Source organism: Hippopotamus amphibius, chromosome 2 (assembly GCF_030028045.1).
Source record: "Hippopotamus amphibius kiboko isolate mHipAmp2 chromosome 2, mHipAmp2.hap2, whole genome shotgun sequence".
NCBI lineage: Eukaryota > Metazoa > Chordata > Mammalia > Artiodactyla > Hippopotamidae > Hippopotamus > Hippopotamus amphibius.
This window is the reverse complement of record NC_080187.1, coordinates 172,645,524-172,665,410: the sequence shown is the minus strand read 5'-3', so window position 1 is coordinate 172,665,410 and position 19,887 is coordinate 172,645,524. Positions and strand designations below refer to the sequence as shown.

General features: G+C 55.5%; 2 protein-coding genes across 2 annotated transcripts; both read left to right on the top strand.

Moving 5' to 3' along the window:
• The first annotated feature begins 926 nt into the window (after window positions 1-926).
• Window positions 927-6,892, top strand: LRP10 (LDL receptor related protein 10). Its single transcript, XM_057721195.1, has 7 exons — window positions 927-1,539; window positions 1,948-1,992; window positions 2,512-2,647; window positions 3,833-4,023; window positions 4,141-5,158; window positions 5,513-5,642; window positions 5,763-6,892. Exons 1-7 carry the CDS (start codon window positions 1,509-1,511, stop codon window positions 6,348-6,350), a joined length of 2,139 nt encoding a protein of 712 aa, XP_057577178.1. The 5' UTR covers window positions 927-1,508; the 3' UTR covers window positions 6,351-6,892.
• A 143-nt stretch (window positions 6,893-7,035) lies between these two features.
• On the top strand, window positions 7,036-15,971 carry REM2 (RRAD and GEM like GTPase 2). Its single transcript, XM_057721200.1, has 5 exons — window positions 7,036-11,684; window positions 12,918-13,259; window positions 13,503-13,576; window positions 14,304-14,511; window positions 14,911-15,971. Exons 1-5 carry the CDS (start codon window positions 11,582-11,584, stop codon window positions 15,204-15,206), a joined length of 1,023 nt encoding a protein of 340 aa, XP_057577183.1. The 5' UTR covers window positions 7,036-11,581; the 3' UTR covers window positions 15,207-15,971.
• Window positions 15,972-19,887: the final 3,916 nt, after the last annotated feature.

Genomic DNA, 19,887 nt, shown 5'->3' with positions numbered 1-19,887 from the left:
CAGCATTTACTGGATCCAGGATCGTGGGCAATACTAAACCCCTCTGTGCCAGAGTTTCCTTACCTGTAACATGGGAGTAACAATAATAACTACCTCACAAGGTTGTGGAGAGGATTAAAAGAGTAAATACTTGAAAAGTGCTTAGATCTGTGCCTGAAATGTGAAAAAAAGCTCAAAAACGATTGGCTATTGTTATTGTTTACTATTATTACCTATAGTGCTACAAGACATCTGCAACCAGAAGCCCACATAAATTAGAAATATCTCTTGTGACTAATAATAATAATTGCTTTCAGGTATGAAGCACTTCCTAGCTGCTCAACGTGCATTATCTCCCTAAATGTTGACCACAACCTTAAGAGGAAATTGTACATTATTAACCCCATTTTACAATTGAGAAGCACAGAGAGGTTAAGCAATTTTCTCAAGGTCACATATCCAGCAAGCAGCAAAGGCATATTTATTTGTTGATTGAAGGAGAGAAGCCCTGTGTGTGCAAAGGTAAACAGTCTAGGCCCCAGCCTACAGGAAGTTTCAGTTTCCATAGAAGGGGCGGGACGGGGGCGGGAAACAGTAAACAAATAGTTACAACACCGTGTGGTAATTGCTATAATAGAGGCTCACGCAAAAAAAGTGCTACCGGATCCCAGACACCGGGACAAGAAAAGTACTGAGAGCTTAAGGATCCAGAAGAAAGACATGACAGTTACGGAATAAGCAGTTGTCCTTTGACAAACCTGTCCTGTAACTAACGTTACACGGAAGGACTAAACAAAGCAAAGTTAAAAGTGGAGGCTGAGCGCCTTAAAAGCCCGTGTGACAAGACCCTGAAGGACCGGAAAGGAGTAAAGACGGGCGGGTGGGCGGGGCGCGCGTTGATTGGCAGGGGTGGGGCCAGCCTCGTCCCCCGCCCCCTCCTCCACCCGGGCTCCTCCAACCCTTGGGCTGGCGGGGCTACCGTCTGGGCGAGGGACTGGGCGAGGGACTGGGCGCTGGGCCGAGCCGCCTGTCCCCCTCACCCGCTCCCCTGCCGCGTTCCGCGGGCTGGACGCGCTGGAGAAGTTGAGCAGCGCCCGGGCCGGCCCTGGGGGCTGACAGTCGGTAAAGTTTGGCCCGAAGAGGAAGTGGCCTCAAGCCCCGGCAGGTGGCGGCCAGGCCTGGACCTGGGCGCTCGCGGCCTGCGGGCGGGCTCTAGGCGAAGGCGCGCCCCAGCGTCGGGCTTCGAGCCGATTTCCGGGGCTTCGGGGGCCGGCCTCGGGAGAGAGACGGCGGCGGCCCGGGAAAACAACTCCGAAGTTGGCGAGAGGCACCGCCCCTGCGCCCGGGCCGCCTCCGCCCCCCACCCGCCCCCAGCCCTGGCATCCAGAGCATCGGTCGAGGGGCCCGGGCCATGGACTCCCCTCGGGGAGGCGGCACTGGGGGGCCAGGACGCCCGGAGAGGCACCGCCTCCCCACTGGGTAGACCACCGAAGCTCCGGGACTCTTCCTGCTCCTCCGGACGGCTCACGATGCTGCCGGCCATCCTTCTCTTCCTCCTGGGTAAGAAACCGAAACGAGACTCCTCGCCCAGTAACCCGCTCCCGGGGCTGTCACCGGGCCCAGGGGCTCTAGCTCCCTTCCTGCTACGCGGCCCCTCACCTTAGCCTGCCCGCCCTTGCCCCCCGCCCCCTGCCGCCGCCACCGGCACTGCCTTTCCCAACCCCCGGGAAATCTCCAGCCGCTCCCTTCAGCCCTCAGCTTCCCTCTGGCTTCCGCAGATCACCGTACCCACCCCATAGGCCCTGCTGCCGGACCTTCCTTCGAGGTCACACACCGCTGCCTTTCTCTGCTCCACCACCCGCTCGCGTAAACTACCCGGAAGCCGCAGATGGCTCCCTTTCCTCCTTGAGTTCTCAGGTGAAGAAAACTCCCAAGCGTGACTCTTGCCCTTTCTCGCTCTTCCTCTAGGAGGCGCTGTGGCCCACCCAGACCGGATCATTTTCCCAAATCCTGGTGAGCAAAGGATGCCCCTGGGGTCCCATGGGCTTGGTAATGAGGGAGGACCCGAGAGAAAGACTCTCTGTTCCTTGAAATCCTCTAGTACCTACCATAGTTTTAGAGTGGAGGTCTTCCACCCTTTATTTTACAGATGGGGAAACTGAGACCCCGCATAAGCCCTCAGCTGGTTCTTATGTACTATTTTTTCCCCCAGATATCCATCCTTGATCTGCCTAGCCAAAATGTAGTCTCTCCAAGTATAGAAATGGTATTTCCTGTTCCTCCTGGCCTAGTTGCTGGCACAAAGCAGACCTCATATTGTTCAGGGTGTTGATGCTTAAGGTGGAATTATGATGAGTGTGGAGAGACAGGCGCCCGCTGAAGAACTATGCCTCTAGAGTGTGTGTGGCTGGGGCAGGGGAGTTTCTGTGCTCCTTCTTGAAGAACCCAGGCCCTTGGAGGCCTCAAGCCTGGGGAGGGGTGGGATAGTAAGGGGCTCTCGACCGATGTCCCTACCTTACTCTCTCTCTCCAGCCTGTGAGGACCCCCCGGCAGTGCTCTTGGAAGTGCAGGGCACCTTACAGAGGCCTGTGGGCCGGGACAGCCGCAGCTTCCCTGCCAACTGTACCTGGCTCATCCTGGGCAGCAAGGAGCAGACAGTAACTGTCAGGTGAGAAGCAGAGCAAGACTCTATTCCTTTCCCCCTCCTCTTCTACCATAGAAAAGACTTCAGGGATCACTTCTCCATGGAACTTCCATCCCTGTCCACAGGGGGAAGAGTAGACTTGGCCTAGTCTGCCCTAAAAGCCTGGTTTGTTTTGGGCCAGACATGGTGAATTGGAGCTGGGCTGGAGTGGACATCTAGCTTGGGTCTTGTCATCTCTAAAGGACAACAGTCATTCCTTGGGCTCCGATATGGCTGCTTTGAGGAATCCTTCAATCCATTGCATATCCTTGCCTGGGATTCAAAGCTGTTCCTTTATCAGCTTAGAACCTTCCTCACACTCCCCAGATCTTTTTTTTTTCCCTTTTAAATATTTATTTGTTTATTTTCTTTTGGCTGCACCAGGTCTTAGTTGTGGCACACAGGATCTTTAGTTGTGGCACTCAGGCCCTTAATTGCAGCTTGCGGACTTATTAGTTGCAGCATACGGATTCTTAGTTGCAGCTCGCATGCAGCATTTGTTCCCCAACCAGGGATTGAACCCAGGCCCCTTGCATTGAAACCTCAGAGTCTTACTCACTGAGCCACCAGGGAAGTCCCTCCCCCAGATCTTTTAAACAGTCCACATCTCCCTGGGCTCCTCCAACCTTGGGCCGTGGGGGTGGGGCCCATGTTAAGTACCTGGCTATTTGCTTCCCACAGTTCACTTCCCATGAATTTACCCAGAAAAGGGTAGGTGAAGGGAGAGGGCACTCTAGGGAGAGGTTGTCGGGGCAGAGGTAGCAGCATGCCACGGCGATCTCCAGTCTCACCCCTGGGCAGTGGGAGGGGATGGTGAGCTCTGGTTAATTAAGCTGCATGGTAATTGCTGGTCACTGCTAGCACCATACTCAGGTGACAATGCTGCAGTGACAGGAAAGCAGGGAATCTGCCCTCAGTCCAGAACACAAGGCAGTTTTTCCAGAAGGCTCTAGGACGTACTCATGATCTCATGGTGCCACAGGCTTCTGTTAGGGTTGTTGCCTTGATCACAAAGGAATCTGGCTAACTCCGTTTCCGTTTGGCTGTATGGATTATGGATAAACAAGTGTTTGTGCTTCTTGGAGTAGAAGGGGTCTGACAACACTAGGGGAGGAAGAGGCCAGCAGTGGTCAAGGATCTCTTATGTCCTGCTCTCCTTCACTCCTGTAGGTTCCAAAAACTGCATCTGGCTTGTGGCTCAGAGCGCTTAATCCTGCGCTCGCCCATTCAGCCACAGATCTCCCTGTGTGAGGCGCCTGCCAGCCCTCTGCAGCTGCCTGGAGGCAACGTCACCATCACCTACAGCTATGTCGGGGCCAGAGCACCCATGGGCCAGGGCTTCCTGCTCTCCTACAGCCAAGGTGGGCTGGACAGGGCTGTCTATCCCTACTAGAACAGGCAGTAGAAGCCTGGAGGGGGGCGGGAGGGATCCTGCCTGCTCCAGTGCTTCACAGCCCCTCTCCATGGTGCCTCTGCAGATTGGCTGATGTGCCTGCAGGAGGAGTTCCAGTGCCTGAACCACCGCTGTGTGCCCTTGGTCCAGCGCTGTGATGGGGTTGATGCCTGTGGCGATGGCTCTGACGAGGCCGGTTGCAGCTCAGACCCCTTCCGTAACCTGACCCCAGCCCCTGTCCCCACCCCACCCTGCAATCACACCTTGGAAGACTTCTATGGGGTCTTCTCCTCCCTCGGATACTCACACCTGGCCTCAGTCTCCCACCCCCAGTCCTGCCTCTGGCTGTTGGATCCCCATGATGGCCGACGCCTGGCAGTGCGCTTCACGGCCCTGGACCTGGGCTATGGAGATGCCGTGCACGTGTATGATGGTGCTGGGCCCCTTGAGACCCTCCGGCTGCTGCGCAGCCTCACTCACTTCAGCAACGGCAAGGCTGTCACCGTGGAGACGCTGTCCGGCCAGGCCACCGTGGACTACCGCACAGTCCCTTGGAGCAACGGTCGGGGCTTCAATGCCACCTACCACGTGCGGGGCTACTGCTTGCCTTGGGACCGACCCTGTGGCTTAGGCGCTGGCCTGGGGGCTAGCGAGGGCCTAGGCGAGCGCTGCTACAGCGAGGCACAGCGCTGCGACGGCTCATGGGACTGTGCCGATGGCACGGACGAGGAGAACTGCCCCAGCTGCCCGCCTGGACACTACCCCTGCGGGGCCGCCGGCACCCCGGGTGCCACAGCCTGCTACCTGCCTGCTGACCGCTGCAACTACCAGACCTTCTGTGCTGACGGAGCAGATGAGAGACGCTGTCGGCACTGCCAGCCTGGCAACTTCCGGTGCCGGGACGAGAAGTGCGTGTATGAGACGTGGGTGTGCGACGGGCAGCCAGACTGCGCAGACGGCAGCGACGAATGGGACTGCTCCTACGCCCTGCCCCGCAAGGTCATTACTGCCGCAGTCATTGGCAGCCTTGTGTGCGGCCTGCTGCTGGTCATCGCCCTGGGCTGCACCTGCAAGCTCTATGCCATTCGCACCCAGGAGTACAGGTCAGTGGGGGTGCAGCTGGCGGCGGAGGAGTGGGGGCTGAGGGTGGGACAGGGCCTGCGCGGCCACAGGAGACCAGAGGGTGCCCGCAGTGGAGACGGGTTCCAGTGACCAGCTTCTGGGTTGGCTCCTAGGGTTGTCTAGCTGGGGCGCAGGCACGCTCCTTTAGGGGAGGGACGGGTCTAGATCCTGAAAGCCATCTCAAGGAAGGAGGGGGACCTCAGATGACTTTGGAAAACCATGGCATAACTCCGAGTGTCCCGGCCTGGGTGGGGAGGAAAAAGAGGCCCATCCAGGCTGGGACAGGTGGCTCTGGTCAGCAGCACCTGTGACGGAGCAGCCCTCATCCCTTCCAGCATCTTCGCCCCCCTCTCCCGGATGGAGGCCGAGATTGTGCAGCAGCAGGCGCCTCCCTCTTACGGGCAGCTCATTGCCCAGGGCGCCATCCCGCCTGTAGAGGACTTCCCTACGGAGAACCCAAACGATGTAAGTCACCCTCCCCGACCCAACCACCTCCCGCTCCCCGCCCCGCTGTGGCCCTCTGTATCTTCCTTCTTTCAGGCTTCTGGCTGTCCACTGACTGGTGTCTTCATCCTCTCTTTGCAGAACTCAGTGCTGGGCAACCTGCGTTCTCTGCTGCAGATCTTGCGCCAGGACATGACTCCAGGGAGTGCCTCAGGAACCCGCCGCCGCCAGCGGGGCCGCTCGATGCGCCGACTGGTGCGCCGTCTCCGCCGCTGGGGCCTGCTTCCTCGAACCAACCCCCCAGCCCGGACCTCTGAGACCAGATCCCAGGTCACACCTTCTGCTGCTCCCCCTGAGACCTTAGATGGCAGCACTGGTCCAGCCTGTGAGGCCGGGGCGGCGGGTGGGCAGGACGGGGAACAGGCACCCCCGCTGCCAGTAAAGGCTCCACTGGCACCTGCCAGCACGTCTCCAGCCTTCCCTCCCATCCCTGAGGCCCCGGGGCCACTGCCTGCGGCGCCCCTGGAGCCATCACTGCTGTCTGGAGTGGTACAGGCCCTACGAGGCCGCCTCCTGCCCAGCCTGCGGCCCCCAGGACCAACTCGGGCCGCACCTGGACCCCACACAACAGTCCTCTCCCCAGAGGATGAGGATGATGTGCTGTTGGTACCACTGGCTGAGCCCAGGGTCTGGGTAGTCGAGGCAGAAGATGAGCCACTGCTGGCCTGAGGTGACCTGGCTCCTCTGGGCGCTCTATTCACAGTGACAGCAACCCTTTAGAGGGCAGCGCATCTTCCCCTCCACTCTTTGCCTCCCTGTTCCTCAGTGTGAGGGGACTGGATGGGCCTCCCATTGATCCCATGTAGCTGCTATAAAGTTAGGTGTCCCTCAGGCAGGGAGAGGGCTCACACAGAGCCCCTCTGCGCATGGCCAGAGACCACAGTCCACCACCACCCTCTCCCCACACCCACCACCATTTGGGTGGCTGTTTTTAAAAAGTAAAGTTCTTAAAGGGTCATAGGCCTGGACACTCCATCCTTGCCAAACCCACCCAGAAGTGGCCTTAAACACCAGAATGCCAATTGGCTGGAGACTTCCAGCCCCCAAGGGGAGGATTTGGGCAGGGCCTGAGGTTTTGCCAATGGTGATCCCTCCTACAAGGCCTGGCTCCTAAAAAAGAGCACAACAGGTGCTTCTGTCCCATAGTTAGGTCATTGCCCAGGAAGCCAAGATTGAAAATAAAGGAATCAGAAATTTAAGAGTTTCGTAAATGAGCTGTGAGCCTGAGCCCCGCCTCTCTACCCGTCTCAGCTTATGCTCCCCTCACCTTCCTCCTTGCTATGAAGGCCTTTGCTCTGCCCTCCACCTCCTGCCCTTTTCCTGTTTAGCTTCCAGCCACCAATCCTTGGTTTTTATACCACTCAGAGGGTAAGAAAATTATAGGAACCCTAAGACTAATCCTCTCCACCTCCACTCACTGCCTGGGGCCCAGCTCTACAGCGACTGGCACCCGTGGTGAGCACCAAGCCCCCTTACCACCAGGCCTGCGGTCACGAGGCAGCTGGGCCCTGCAGCTGGGAAACTTCCCATGTACGGGGTACTCCCAGAGCACTTATCACAGAAGCACACGGTCCCTGGTGGAACACTCCTGCCCTCCATCCTCCACCCTACCAGGCATTTTCAGTCTGTCCTAGGCAAGACAGATGAACGCTCAACCAGGATGCCTCAAAGCGGGCAAAGATGTGTCCAGAAAAAAAATCACAGTCATTCAGGGTATGAAGATGCTAGCATCACCTTGGCCAAATGCCAGAGGTCTTCCTGGAAGAGGGCCCAAACTCGATCCTAAAGAATGCTGTCAGTAGTGCGAACGGAACTGTGACTTTTAGGCGGGGCGAGCGTCCACAGGATAAGCCGAGTAAGGAGACAGTGAGGGCTAGGGCTGTAGGAGGGACCCTGGACTTCCTGAGAAGAGGGCAGAAGCACAAGCAATAGCCAGAGCCGAAGAGCCGGAGAGGGTAATGGAGGAGGGGAGGATCTGAGAGACACGTTGGGACCCAGCCTGTGGTAAGCAAAGTGACAGAGCTGTCCCAGAGTTTCAAAGGAAAATCAGGACAGATTTAGAAAGAGCCTGTGGGAGTGGATGTGATGCCCACAGGAGCAGAGCTGAGGCATTCCCTAACAGAACCAGTCCCCAGAGCAACAGGCTCCCCCTTAGGCTCCCTTACCCTTCCTGCCTGGCCTGACCTACCCCCACCCCTCTGGTGGAGGGGCCCTGTTGATGACACCTTGTCAGCATCCTCACGCCCAGCACTAATTGCATAACGTTTCCTCTCCCTTTGAGCAGGAGCCTAGGGAAGTGGCAGATAGGGGATACGGTGCCGTCCCGGGACACTGGCATCTTGGCTCGGAGAAGACTCCAGCACCTTTCACGCCACACCCTCTCCAGAGATGGGGAAGGGGCTCCAGAGATCCTCATCCTTGCTTGCTGTGCTCCCTCTGGGCCTTCCTTCCCCAGTGTAAACAATCCCAGGCTCCCACCAGCGTCAGGCCCAGTGAAAACAGTGATGCAGGGGACGTTGACGTCCCCTCCCATGCCTCTCCATCACCTGGCCTCTGCCTCTCCCTGCTTCTCTCCTCCATAGCCACCTCAAAACCTTCAGCCTGATATCCTCATCCTTGTCCTGTTCCAGACCTTTGAACAGGGCATTTGCCACTTGAAAGTGGACAAAGATATAAGGTAAAAGAATGCTCCTCGTGATGGAATGTTTCAGAATGCTGGAGGAAGGACTTGGGGGTAGAGTTCACTAGGAAAGCCTATGCATATAGATTCATGGGCCTTGAAAGAAGTATCTCTAGGTGCTGGGTGTGTGCTCTAGGAGGTACAAGCAGTAACACCACTTCTGTCAGCCACAGCGAAGCCCCAGGTGGTGGGGAGAGGGGACTGACCTTGTACAGGCATAATGGGGAAACTAAGAGGTTCCTACCCAGGCAAGGGTGGGGCACTGGGGGGCTGTCATCCAAGTTTATTTTCACCATGGCCCAGAGAAAAAGAAATGAGGCGACTTCAGATCCTTTCAGGATAGAGACCACTGTCCAGGCTGCCCAGTATCGGGGGTGTGGGGCTCATGCAAAGGCCCTTGGTGGGGAGGAGGGAGGTGATCTCAGTTATGAGATGAGGATCAGGCTGAGAATCTGAGGTAATCTGAGCAGATACTAGAATTCAGTTCTTAAGGAGCAGAATCTGGGCCTGAACCAAGCTCCAGGCCATGCTGGGAGGGGAAAGGGACCCCCAGCCACACAGCCTGAGGCTATGGGAGCACCAAATTGTTGGGCAACCTGCTGAGTGCCAGTCCTTTTATCACACGTAGCTAACCCTTACAGCCGTGGGCATCAGAGCCCCAATTCACAGGCTCACAAGCAGCTTCAGAGGAATTACAAGACTGGTCCAGTCTTTACTGAGAGGCAGATTTTTTTTTTTTTTAAGATTTATTTTTTTAATTATCTTTTTATTTATTTTGGCTGTGTTGGGTCTTTGTTGCTGCACACGGGCTTTCTCTAGTTGTAGTGAGCGGGGGCTACTCTTCATTGTGGTGCGTGGGCTTCTCTTGTTGCAGAGCACGGGCTCTAGGCGCGTGGGCTTCGGCAGTTGCGGCACATGGGCTCAGTAGTTGTGGCTCGCAGGCTCTAGCGCGCAGGCCCAGTAGTTGCAGCGCACGGGCTTAGTTGCTCCGTGGCATATGGGATCTTCCCAGCCCAGGGCTCGAACTCGTGTCCCCTGCATTGGCAGGCGGATTCCTAACCACTGCGCCACCAGGGAAGCCCCTGAGAGGCAGATTTAAACCTGGATTGGCTCAGTTCCAAATCTCAATCTGTCCCATTGTTACACAGGACCTCCAAGTCCTGAGGGCACTTTGACCTGGGCAAGTGCACAGCCTCTTACCAGTGGGCTGAGAGATGGTGGTTCAAGATGAAACCCAGCCTGCGTCTGTGGCCTGAGGCTGGATTGAGGGCAGGCAGAAGTCATGGTCAAGAATCCTCGCTGGGGGCTGCAGCCCCTGACAGTCTTATCTAGTATCACAGAAATGAATTCCACCACCTAAATGAATCTTCCAGATACATAAAGCTCACCCCTTTACAATTTAAAATTTTTAAAAACTCATTTTGGAAGGAAATCATTCTAAAACATCACACGTATCTTCAGCACATCTGCAATATAATATAAATCCTTCTGGATCATTCATAGAAACCAAAAACCTCTGCAGCAATGTTTTCAGAAGCTGTAACAGCGTCAGAAAAGCTATTTGCCTAAATGCCAGATGACCTTGGACCACTTTTTAAATGCTTATGACTTAAAAAGTTTTCTGTGATGTTGCTTCCCTTGCTACCAGGCTATCAGCGGTCACTAGCTGCTATAAATGTGCTTCTCATCTTCAAGCATAGGAGCACACATGGACACATTAAAATTGTGAATAAAGTAAGGACAAGCAGGCCGTGATTGAGGACTGAAGAGTCTGTCCAACGAGTAACATACATGAGGATTGTAGCTGCTTAAGAGTTCTTTCTTGCTCCCTCTAGACCCCACAGTGTTGGCCTGTAATTGACCTCCACAGAAGTGAAGTGTCGCTGCACTAGTAATCCCAAGATCACTGTTTGCTTCTTCAATTGGAAAAGTCCACTGGAAATCACCGTATAGATTGTTCCCAATAACAGGAGACAGTTGGAATATTTAAGACAAGGAAGGCAGCACTGCGTAGAGATGAAAAACAACTCTGGCATTGGAAAGATGTGGGTGGGAATCCTGGTGTCCCCATTTTCCAGTTGCATGATTGATTCGGGGGACAGGCCACTCACCTACCACTCTGAGCCTCAGGGTCATGAGGATGAAAGGAGAGAATGCAGGAAGGTGCTGAGCACAGCATCTGGCAAAGGTGGAGTGAGAAGGGGCCAGGAGATTGGAATGTGTGTTTGGGTGCTTGGGATGTCAGGAAGACAAGGGTGGGAGCCTGAAGGGAAAGGAGCAGTAAAGGAGCTCCGCTATTCTCGCTTCCCCCCAGGAGGCAGGCGTCATTGTGTGTCTGCCTTGTGTCGTCCAGAGGCCTGGGGCTGCCCCAGAGAGCGCTGAGAGGGGGCTGGCACCCCCACGTGGGACTGGGAACTTCTTCCAGAGGGCTAGTTGTCCCTCCCCTTTCTCCTGCTCTGATTAACACGAGGTTGGTGGGCCCGGCAGGGAAGGAGAGATGCGGAGGGAGGCCCCGGAATGGTTTGTACCCACCTGAACCTAGTTAAAAAATGAAGCTGACCAAACAAAGCAGCCCTGTCTCCTTCCTCATAGCCCCCATCTGCCTAGGGGCCAGGCTGGGAAATGGGTACTTTTGTGGGTCTTAGCCCAGAGGGGTGATATGGGGAAGAAGGGGGTGGCGGGGAAGCTTGGTGGTGGGGTGGCTGTCCTCCTGTCCCTGCATCTCTTTTGGTTTCTTCTTTTAGCCCCTCCATTTACCTACTGAGCATCCACTCTGGGCTGAACGTTGGGCTAAGGGGCTGGGATATGGAGACAAATGATACAGTCCTGGCCCCTGGAGAAAGACCATCCAGGCCCTGGGTCCTTGCCTCCTCCCATCCTCAGCTCCCTTGCCCACTGACCCCTCACCCCACTTCTCTGAACCCCTGTCTCTTCTGCCCCTCTGACTTTGTTCTGTTCAGAGCCAGACTCCGCAGTGTGTGCTCCCAGAGGGAAGACACACAAAGGAAGGGGGTGGGGGGGTGCGCAGAAAGGAGGGAATCCCGCTGACATCACAGCTCATTAGCATGTGTGACCTCATCGGGGGAGGGGGGTGGGACTATTTCCCCAGGTGTCTAGGGGGAGGGCATGGGGGTGGTATTTAAAGGGAAAAGCTGACAGTGCTGCTGAGTGAGGGAGCGGGTGCTGCACGCCGCCAGGCTGCACACGCACACGCACAACGATGCACACGGACCTCGACACCGACATGGACACGGACACGGAAACCACAGCACTCTGCCCCGCCGGCAGCCACCGGGCCTCCCCGCCAGGGACACCCACAGCAGGTGAGGGCTGAAAGGACAGGTTCTGGTTGAAACCATGGGGGTGGGAGCTGAAGCTTTGGTGGGGAGGTCAGAACTAGGGGTTGAAGGAGCTTGAACCCAAAACAACAAGAAGGAAAAAGCAACTCGGGAAGTGGGGAAGCCTCCTGCCCATGCTAGGACTGGGACTCGGCTGAGGTGGGGGGATTAGGGAGGTGGAGGGGGGCTGCCCAAATGTCCCCTCACCCATCACCCAGGGCTTCAGTGGGGAAACTGGTACTTAGCCCCTCGGTCTGCCTTATTCCCAGGAGGTTGGGACAGGGCAGGCGGGAAGGGGGAGAGACAAGGGGCAGCCCACAAGCCTGGGAATCACGGGCAGGGGGCTCCCCTGGGGACCTGTTGTAAGGGTTTCTCTGGCTCCTGGAGGCCATGGCTGCCAGCCAAGAACTGATCCTGGGCTATCTGCAGCCTCTCTCCACCCCCCTTTGTTGTGTCTGTCGTTCCTCCTCCAGTTACCCTGACCGGTGCATTGTCACTCCCCGCTCCCGCTCTCTCGCTATTTCTCTCCCTCCCTCCCTCTCCCTCCCTCCCTCTACCTCGCCTTGAACAGAACATTGTCTCAGATTCACAGGGACAGCCAGGGGTGCAGAAGGATTCTCACACACAGCCGTGCACTGGGGGATGCTCACCTACAGGGCCATGGGAAGAGGCAGCCCCTCTAACACACCCATGGAGACCCAACACATACATCTCAAAGAGAAAAGCCCTTTCCTGGGAACAAGCTCCCCACAAAGTTTTTTACTCCATCAGTACCCAGCCCCAGAACCAGGGCAGCAGCTTCAGTTTCTCATCCCCTGGGCTGCTGCCCAGGGTGGGCATTATCAGTGCAGGAAGCAGCAGGGGGCAGGGCCTCTCAGTGGAAGGAGAAACCCCCCAGCCAGAGGCCTAGTCTGGGGGCGTGCCTCTGTGTCCCTGTGACGTGTGAGTGGGTGTGCGAGCCTGCGCACAGGTGCCTTCCCTGCATGGGGCATGTTTTGAACAGGTTGTGGCTGGGCAAGCCTTCAGGTCAGCTCCTGGGAGCCCCACCAGTTCAGGCTTCTGGTGGAGTTCAACAGAAGAGGTCGGACCAAAGATTCTCAGCTCTCTCTGCATCATGGTCACTGACCGAGCCTCCTGAGGCTGGAGCAGCCGGGACTGAGTCCTCTGTAGATGGCTAGGCCTACCCCACTCATAGCTTCCTTCTCTTTGCCCCTCCAGAAGCAGACGCCACATTGCTGAAGAAGCCAGAGAAACTGTTGGCAGGGTTGGACCGGGGCGGGCCACCCCCTGCCCTAGGGGCCCCCAGACGAAGAGGCAGTATGCCTGTCCCCTACAAGCACCAGCTGCGGCGCGCCCAGGCTGTAGATGAACTTGACTGGCCACCTCAAGCCTCATCCTCTGGCTCCTCTGACTCCCTGGGCTCAGGGGAGGCAGCCCCCACCCTAAAAGATGGCATCTTCAAGGTCATGCTGGTGGGGGAGAGCGGCGTGGGCAAGAGCACCCTAGCAGGCACTTTCGGTGGTCTTCAGGGAGACAGTGCTCACGAGCCGGAGAACCCAGGTATTTGGGGGAGCCCTTTAAGGATTGAGGGTGCCTCTGGAGCCCTAGTCAGGGATGGAAGAGCTCAAGGCATGAACAGTCCTGGAGGCCAGAACCTAAGAGAAACTGTTCCAATGCTTTCTGTGGCGACCTCCCTGGAGGGGGTCCCTGGTGCTGGGATCTAAGGCATCCCTGGTTACCACGTCTTACAAGTGTTGGGGAGCCTCCTAATGGGCTCTATTCCTTGTCCTTATTTCCCAACAGAGGACACCTATGAGAGACGCATCATGGTGGATAAGGAGGAAGTGACTCTAGTTGTTTATGACATCTGGGAACAGGTGAGAACTAAGATGTGGCTGTAAGCAGGTGATGAAACCTGGGAGAGCTGAGGAGGGGCGAAGTCTGGCTGAAGGCTGGTGGGACCACAGGCCCTGGTTTTAATGTGTAGGGGAACCTGACCTTTCATATATATCGTCTCAGAGAGCAAAGGCTCACACCAATGTACACACCATGGCATTGAGAGCTGCTGTCTGGTTTCCAGGATCTTCTGACCCAGAGGAAAGTTAGAATCTGGATTTGAAAAACCCTGCAGCTGCAAGCCAGGCTGAACACCCTGAAACTGACCCCCTCCACATATTTTTCAGCCTAGAAGAGTGTGATCTGACAGGACAGGAGCTCAGGGCTCTGTAATGTCAGGGAAGGGGAAAAAGAGTGAGGACTTGTGAATATTTGGACATAAATGATTGCTATGCAGAAATGAGAGACCAGGTTGCACACACCTGAATAGCATTCATTTTTTAAGAGCTTAAGCATGAGAAAGTAGGATGGGCTACCCTAGTCGAGGATCCTGTGCCCCCCATTGGCCCATGTGGCGCTCACATTACAAACTTCTCCCTCCTCCACAGACACACTCTGAACATGGAGATTCTGTCATTAACTAGCTCTGTGTCCTAAGAAGGTGGCTTCTCCCTCACATCGTGGTTCCTCATCCTTGAGGTGGAGGTGCTGGACAGGTTCTCCCATGCCTCCAGCCCTGACATTCCACGACTCTCTGCCCACCTGCAGGGGGATGCAGGGGGGTGGCTGCGGGACCACTGCCTTCAGACGGGGGATGCCTTTCTCATCGTCTTCTCAGTCACCGACCGAAGAAGCTTCTCCAAAGTTCCAGAGACCCTACTACGGCTCAGGGCTGGGAGGCCCCACCACGACCTGCCTGTCATCCTCGTTGGAAACAAGAGTGACCTGGCCCGCTCCCGGGAGGTCTCACTGGAGGGTGAGTACCCTGAACCTCATCCATGTTTACAATCGCAGGGATCCTCTCCCTTCCAGGACGCCTCTTCTCCATTAGGCCCCTTTACCCTCCTGGGTGCACAAAACTGCAGTTAGCCCCAGGCTAGGGGCAGACTCTCAATGCCCACGCCTAGAGCCCGGAGACTCCCTTCTCTTCACTCCCCCTCACCTCTTCTCAAGGCCCCTTTCTCTCTCCCCCTCCACACCACCGCCACCACCGCCCTCCACTTGATCCCTGCTTGTTCTATCACTTCCAAGAGATCCGCTTGCCCCAGGCCCTTTCCACTGCATGCCCTGGACTCCCCAGGCCCAGCCTCGCCTGGCCCCGGGCCCAGTGCAGCCCGGTGGTAGGGCGGGCACCTGAACAGGTCCCTTCCTGCAGAGGGCCGCCATCTGGCAGGGACACTGAGCTGCAAGCACATCGAGACGTCCGCCGCGCTGCACCACAACACGCGGGAGCTCTTCGAGGGAGCGGTGCGCCAGATCCGGCTGCGGCGGGGCCGGAACCGGGCCGGGGGCCCGCGGCCCGAGTGGGGCAGCCCCGAGGGCCCCGCGCCGCCCGCGCGCCGAGAGAGCCTCACCAAGAAGGCCAAGCGCTTCCTTGCCAACCTGGTGCCGCGCAACGCCAAGTTCTTCAAGCAGCGCTCCAGGTCGTGTCACGACCTCTCCGTGCTCTGAGCCGCGGTCGCCATGGTCACCGCGGTCGCCATGGTCACCGCGCCCTCCGCTCGCCCCCTCGCCCCGCCCCGCCCCCGCCCGGCTTCCTCTGTGAAGTCCATCTAGGAAACCAAAAACTCCCAGGACGCCCTGGTGTGACCGCGGGAGCCAGGTGCTCCTCACCCAGGCCCGGCGGGCGTCGCCCCGCCCGCTCCACGCGCTCTCCGGTTACCTCCCGGCTTCGGAGCTCCCGGAAGGCGAGCACGCGGGCCCGCGAGGGGCGCGCTGCGGCCGCTGGGCGGGGCGGCTTCCGGCGGGCGGGGACGAAAGTAGTTCTGCAAGGTACTTTGTTTATTAATTCGCGCTTGACCACCTCTCCTGTAAAGAGATGCTTAAAGCAAGAACTGGAAAAGTGCTTTGTAGACTCCTTTACAGTTTTCCACCTTTGTACTCAGCGCGAATATGCCTCAACTTTAGAAGATTCTTAAAGGTAAAGACACGGAGCCGCTTCCTTGAGACTTTCCTAAAGCGTCCTGGCTCCGATGTGCTGCACTTGTCCACTTTGCCTTTAAGAAGTTCTTAAAGGCAAGAGTCTGCAAGCGCTGTTCTTCAGGATTGTCTGTGATTTGTCGAATACGCCACAGCACTTCCCCTTTAAGGTTATTAAAGGTAAGGTGTGCAGAGACTCTTGCCTGAAGAGCTGAGTGGTGGCAGCCCGCCCTTGGCCAGGGCCCAGGAGGCACCAGCAAGGGGGCTACCCTTCCCTTTTCAATAAAGAATTTTTCTACTGCACTTGCTCGCTTTGACTCTCTGTTCTCAAAATCCCCCATGGAAGGGATGTGTGGCTTTAGGTTCCTTGCTCCGCTGAGCCTGAGTTTTCTTATCTGTAACAGTTCTAGGGAGGCTCCGGAACTGACTTAGTTCCGGAGTAGTCTATGACAAGGGGCGAAAGGCCCCTAAAGATAACAGGGTCCAGCTTGTCCCTTTGCCAATGAAAAAACAGGCCTGGAAAGGAGCAGGGACCTGCTAGGAGTAATATGGTAACTCAGTGACCAAGTCCTCAAAACCTTAGCCCTTATCCTGCAAGGAGCAGGCTGGAGGCTATGTTTTGTGTCCAGAACTACACTCAGCCGTGACCTGGGCTGATTCAACGTGGGCCCCACATCCAACAGGGAGGCCCATCAGCTGGGGTGTGGTAGCGTTGGCCTGCACCTCCCCTAGCAGGGCCCCACCACCCCAGCTGTCACCTGCAAGACCCGTGTGAGAACTGAAGCTGTCAGTGCCTCCTGTGGGGACACCCACGCCTGCTGCTGCCTGAGCTAAGAGTCTGAACAAAGAGAGCAGAGGCAGCAGCTCCCCTCACCCCTAGACATGCAGTACAGCTACCTGAGCACCTGAGCGCCAGGCCTCCACTCCCCTCCACCCAGGTTCCCAGACTCGATGGAAAGAGGGATGAGATATCTCCTCAGTCCTTGCAGCTGGGGAGAAGCCAACGGGGACCAGCCCAGCCCGGGTGGTGAGATGATGATATGAATAATGACACTATCCTTAGGACTTTATTCACTTTATCTCAATTCTTTAATGACTATATAAGGTGTTACTACCTCTTTTACTGTGGAAGAAACAGAAAGTAACTTGCCTGAGGTCAATAAGCAATAGAGCTGAGATTCCACTCTCATCTGCTTGATACTTAATTGATATCAACTGATACTTAAGCTTGATACTTAAACTGGTGATTGTATCCAGCTTTGCACCTGAGGTTCCCCTTCCAGTGAGGATGAAGGGAAGAGGGACGGGGACAGTAGAAGAAACACAGGGGACACTGGGCAGAGCCATGGGCAGTGGCTGTGATAAAAGGGCCAGAGAAATCATATGGCTATAGTGGAGTAAGCCAGGACCAGGAGCAGAGGCAGTTCAAATTGCAAAATGCAGGAAAACACACTGGGCCCACTAAGGGACCAGATGGTTCACAGTTGGGTTGAAACCTCAGGGACATGAAGAGGAGGGGTAAGAGATAAGCACTGAAAAGAAGGTTGGGAGCCCTATTGCAAAGGACCTTAAATGCCAGCAAAGGAGTTTGTGCCCAACTCTGTAGACAGTGAGAGTCACTGAAGGGCTTTGAGTGTGTGACATGATGGGCTGGTCCTTTGGGAAGAGGAGGCGGGGAGAGGTGTGCATGGACTGAAGCAGCAGAGGCAAGGCCTAAGGAGCTGAGTTTAGGGGACAATCGTAGTAATACACATGGAGGGTAATGAAAGATCACCCTGAGGGAGGTGGCAGTGGGAAAGGAGAGGCGGCATGAAATTTAGAGTCAGAATCTGTGGGACTTGGCAATTGAATGGCTGGCTATAAAAAGAGGGAGGAGTTGCAGGTGATGGGAGGATGGTGAAGAACTGGGAGTTAGGGGTCAGAGGAGGTAGCCTGTAAATGGCTCCATTTTGGAGACTCTTGAGTTTGAGATGCTCAGAAGTACATCCATGTGGAGAGTTTTAGCAGCTCCCTGGACAGCTGAGTCTGAAATTCAGAACAAGTTAGGGCAAGAGACACAGATATGAGAATAATCACCATACCAGTGGTAGCAGAAAAGCCAGAGGAAAGAATGAGATGCGGGGCAGTCACACAGGACCCTATGCTTAGTTTAATGCTTTGCTGTCGCTTGAACAAGGCTCTTTGAGGAAGGAACCCTGCATTTTCATTTTGCACAAGGGACCCACTAAGGGAGATAGGTGAGGGTGCAATACAGGCTGGGATCCTTAGCCTCAAACCACACATGGGCTTTAGGGGTCTGCGATTCTTGTGAAGTGGTATAATCTGATGTGTTTGCGCAGTCATGCATTTGTCTGAGAATAGGTTCACAGATTTCATCAGCTTTCCAAAGGGGTCTGTGACCCAACAAATCATGAGCCAGGATGGTCCTGATTGCTGCTGAGAAGGGGAACTGGGTTGGTAGACAACAGTTATGGGAGGTTTACTTTTCATTGTATGCCCTTTTTCTACCTTTTGAATTTTTAACTATGGCTAAATAAACTAACTAATTTCAAACAAAACAAAGCTTTGGTGTTCCAGAGAAAGAAGAGGGACCAAAGAGAGAGTCCTAGGGATAGGCAGATGAAGAAGGTGGGGATGCAGCTGCCAAAGAAGTGCTGGAAGAACTAGGGTTGAGCATGTAGTGGCTACTGCCCAGGGAGGAGGGTTTTCTAGAGGAAGAGTACCACCACTGGTCAAATGTGGCAGGAGGGGAGGATGAGGAACCAGAAGGCCCGTGCCTTTCATGTGGCAGAAGTCTAAAGATGATGATGACAGGACCTCCCCCATGAGGGGAGCCAAACACGCCACAAGCTTCCCTCCCCCCAACTCAGCCAGTTCCATCAGCCCGACCCATCTGTGTGTTCCCTCCAGACGCCTACAGGAAAGAGCTCAGAACAGACAGAAGCTGAAGCCCCACTCCTGCTAGACTTGGGAGTGATGGGGTCTTCTCTGAGAGCCTGGCCACTCTTCTCCCTTCCTCTGATCAAGGCAAAGTAAGGCCAAGCTGCTGATGTGGGCTGGCATGAGAGACCAGCAAAGGGGCCCGGCGCTGAGCTGCCTGTGCCAGGTAACGTCTTCTCTGCCCTTGTGCTCCTCTTAACCACTGCAATTTTGTCTTGGGGTCTGTGCTCCCTCATCAGCCCAGCCCCTGCCCAACCTCTACTAACCCCACGCCCCATGGCCCACAAGGTCTCCTCACTGGCCAAGAGCACAGACTGGGTGTTCTCTCCCTTGAGAGGCCAGAGGTGAAGCCAATCCTGTCTTAGAAGTTATCCCTCTGCTCTGGGCCTCTGCTTACAATTGGGCCTTTCTGCCCTGCTGCATCTAACCCTCTCTAGAGAGACTGGAACAGGGGCCTTCCTCTTCTGAAAGGCTGCCAGAGTCATGGAAGGACACTCCACAAGTCTTCTGGGTTAAATCCTCACTCCCAGAAAGTCCACCCACACATACATCTTTTTATTAATCTAATCTAATTGTTCCATATCAGTCTAGGTAAAATTTTCCTGGACATTGTAATCTTTCATCTACAGATTCTTGTTGTTCTGCTCAAGTACTGCCATATGCCAGTCACTGTGCTGGGCCCTATGGAGAAAACAAATACAAATAAGACACTATTCCTGCCTTCAAGTAGCTTACAATTGAGCTGGAGAGACAGGACAAGTTGGAGGCAGCACTACTGTGGCCAGAACAGCAGCAAACTATACCACATTCTGACTATCTAACTGCAAGCTACATGACGTGCTCTAAGAAGTCTGAATGGAAGAGACAGAACATTTGGAAGACATATTTTAGGAACTGGGCCTTGAAGGTAATATGCAGGCTGTAGATAGATGGCAGAAAGAAGGAAAAGAAATGTCTTGTGGCAAAACCACATGAGCAAATGTGCAGGAGAAATGGTGGGCAGCCTGCCACACGATGAAGTAAAGACCCTCCCCTGTATAGAAGCGAGCAAAATTTGGGGGGCTGTCAAAGGGCCTCAAAACCACACAAGAGCATCCTGCTTCTTAGTCCTTTATCATCTGGTGACTCTCTGATGGATATACTCAAGGAATTTGAATCTTGATGTCATGTCTCTACAGCTTGGTGGCCCTGTAAACTCAGGTGTGAATTCACACCAAGGTGTAAATACAAATTCAGTGAGGCTGTGCAAGCCTTTTAGCTGGCACTCAGGCCC

Excerpts from the sequence above, each read along its gene's own strand:
- LRP10 (XM_057721195.1), top strand. The coding sequence starts at position 1,509 with ATGCTGCCGGCCATCCTTCTCTTCCTCCTGG. Across the intron at positions 1,540-1,947 it reads CATCCTTCTCTTCCTCCTGG|GAGGCGCTGTGGCCCACCCA; the intron begins GTAAGAAACCGA and ends CTCTTCCTCTAG. Across the intron at positions 4,024-4,140 it reads CCTGCTCTCCTACAGCCAAG|ATTGGCTGATGTGCCTGCAG; the intron begins GTGGGCTGGACA and ends GTGCCTCTGCAG.
- REM2 (XM_057721200.1), top strand. The coding sequence starts at position 11,582 with ATGCACACGGACCTCGACACCGACATGGACACGGACACGGAAACCACA. Across the intron at positions 11,685-12,917 it reads GCCAGGGACACCCACAGCAG|AAGCAGACGCCACATTGCTG; the intron begins GTGAGGGCTGAA and ends TTGCCCCTCCAG. Across the intron at positions 13,577-14,303 it reads TTTATGACATCTGGGAACAG|GGGGATGCAGGGGGGTGGCT; the intron begins GTGAGAACTAAG and ends GCCCACCTGCAG.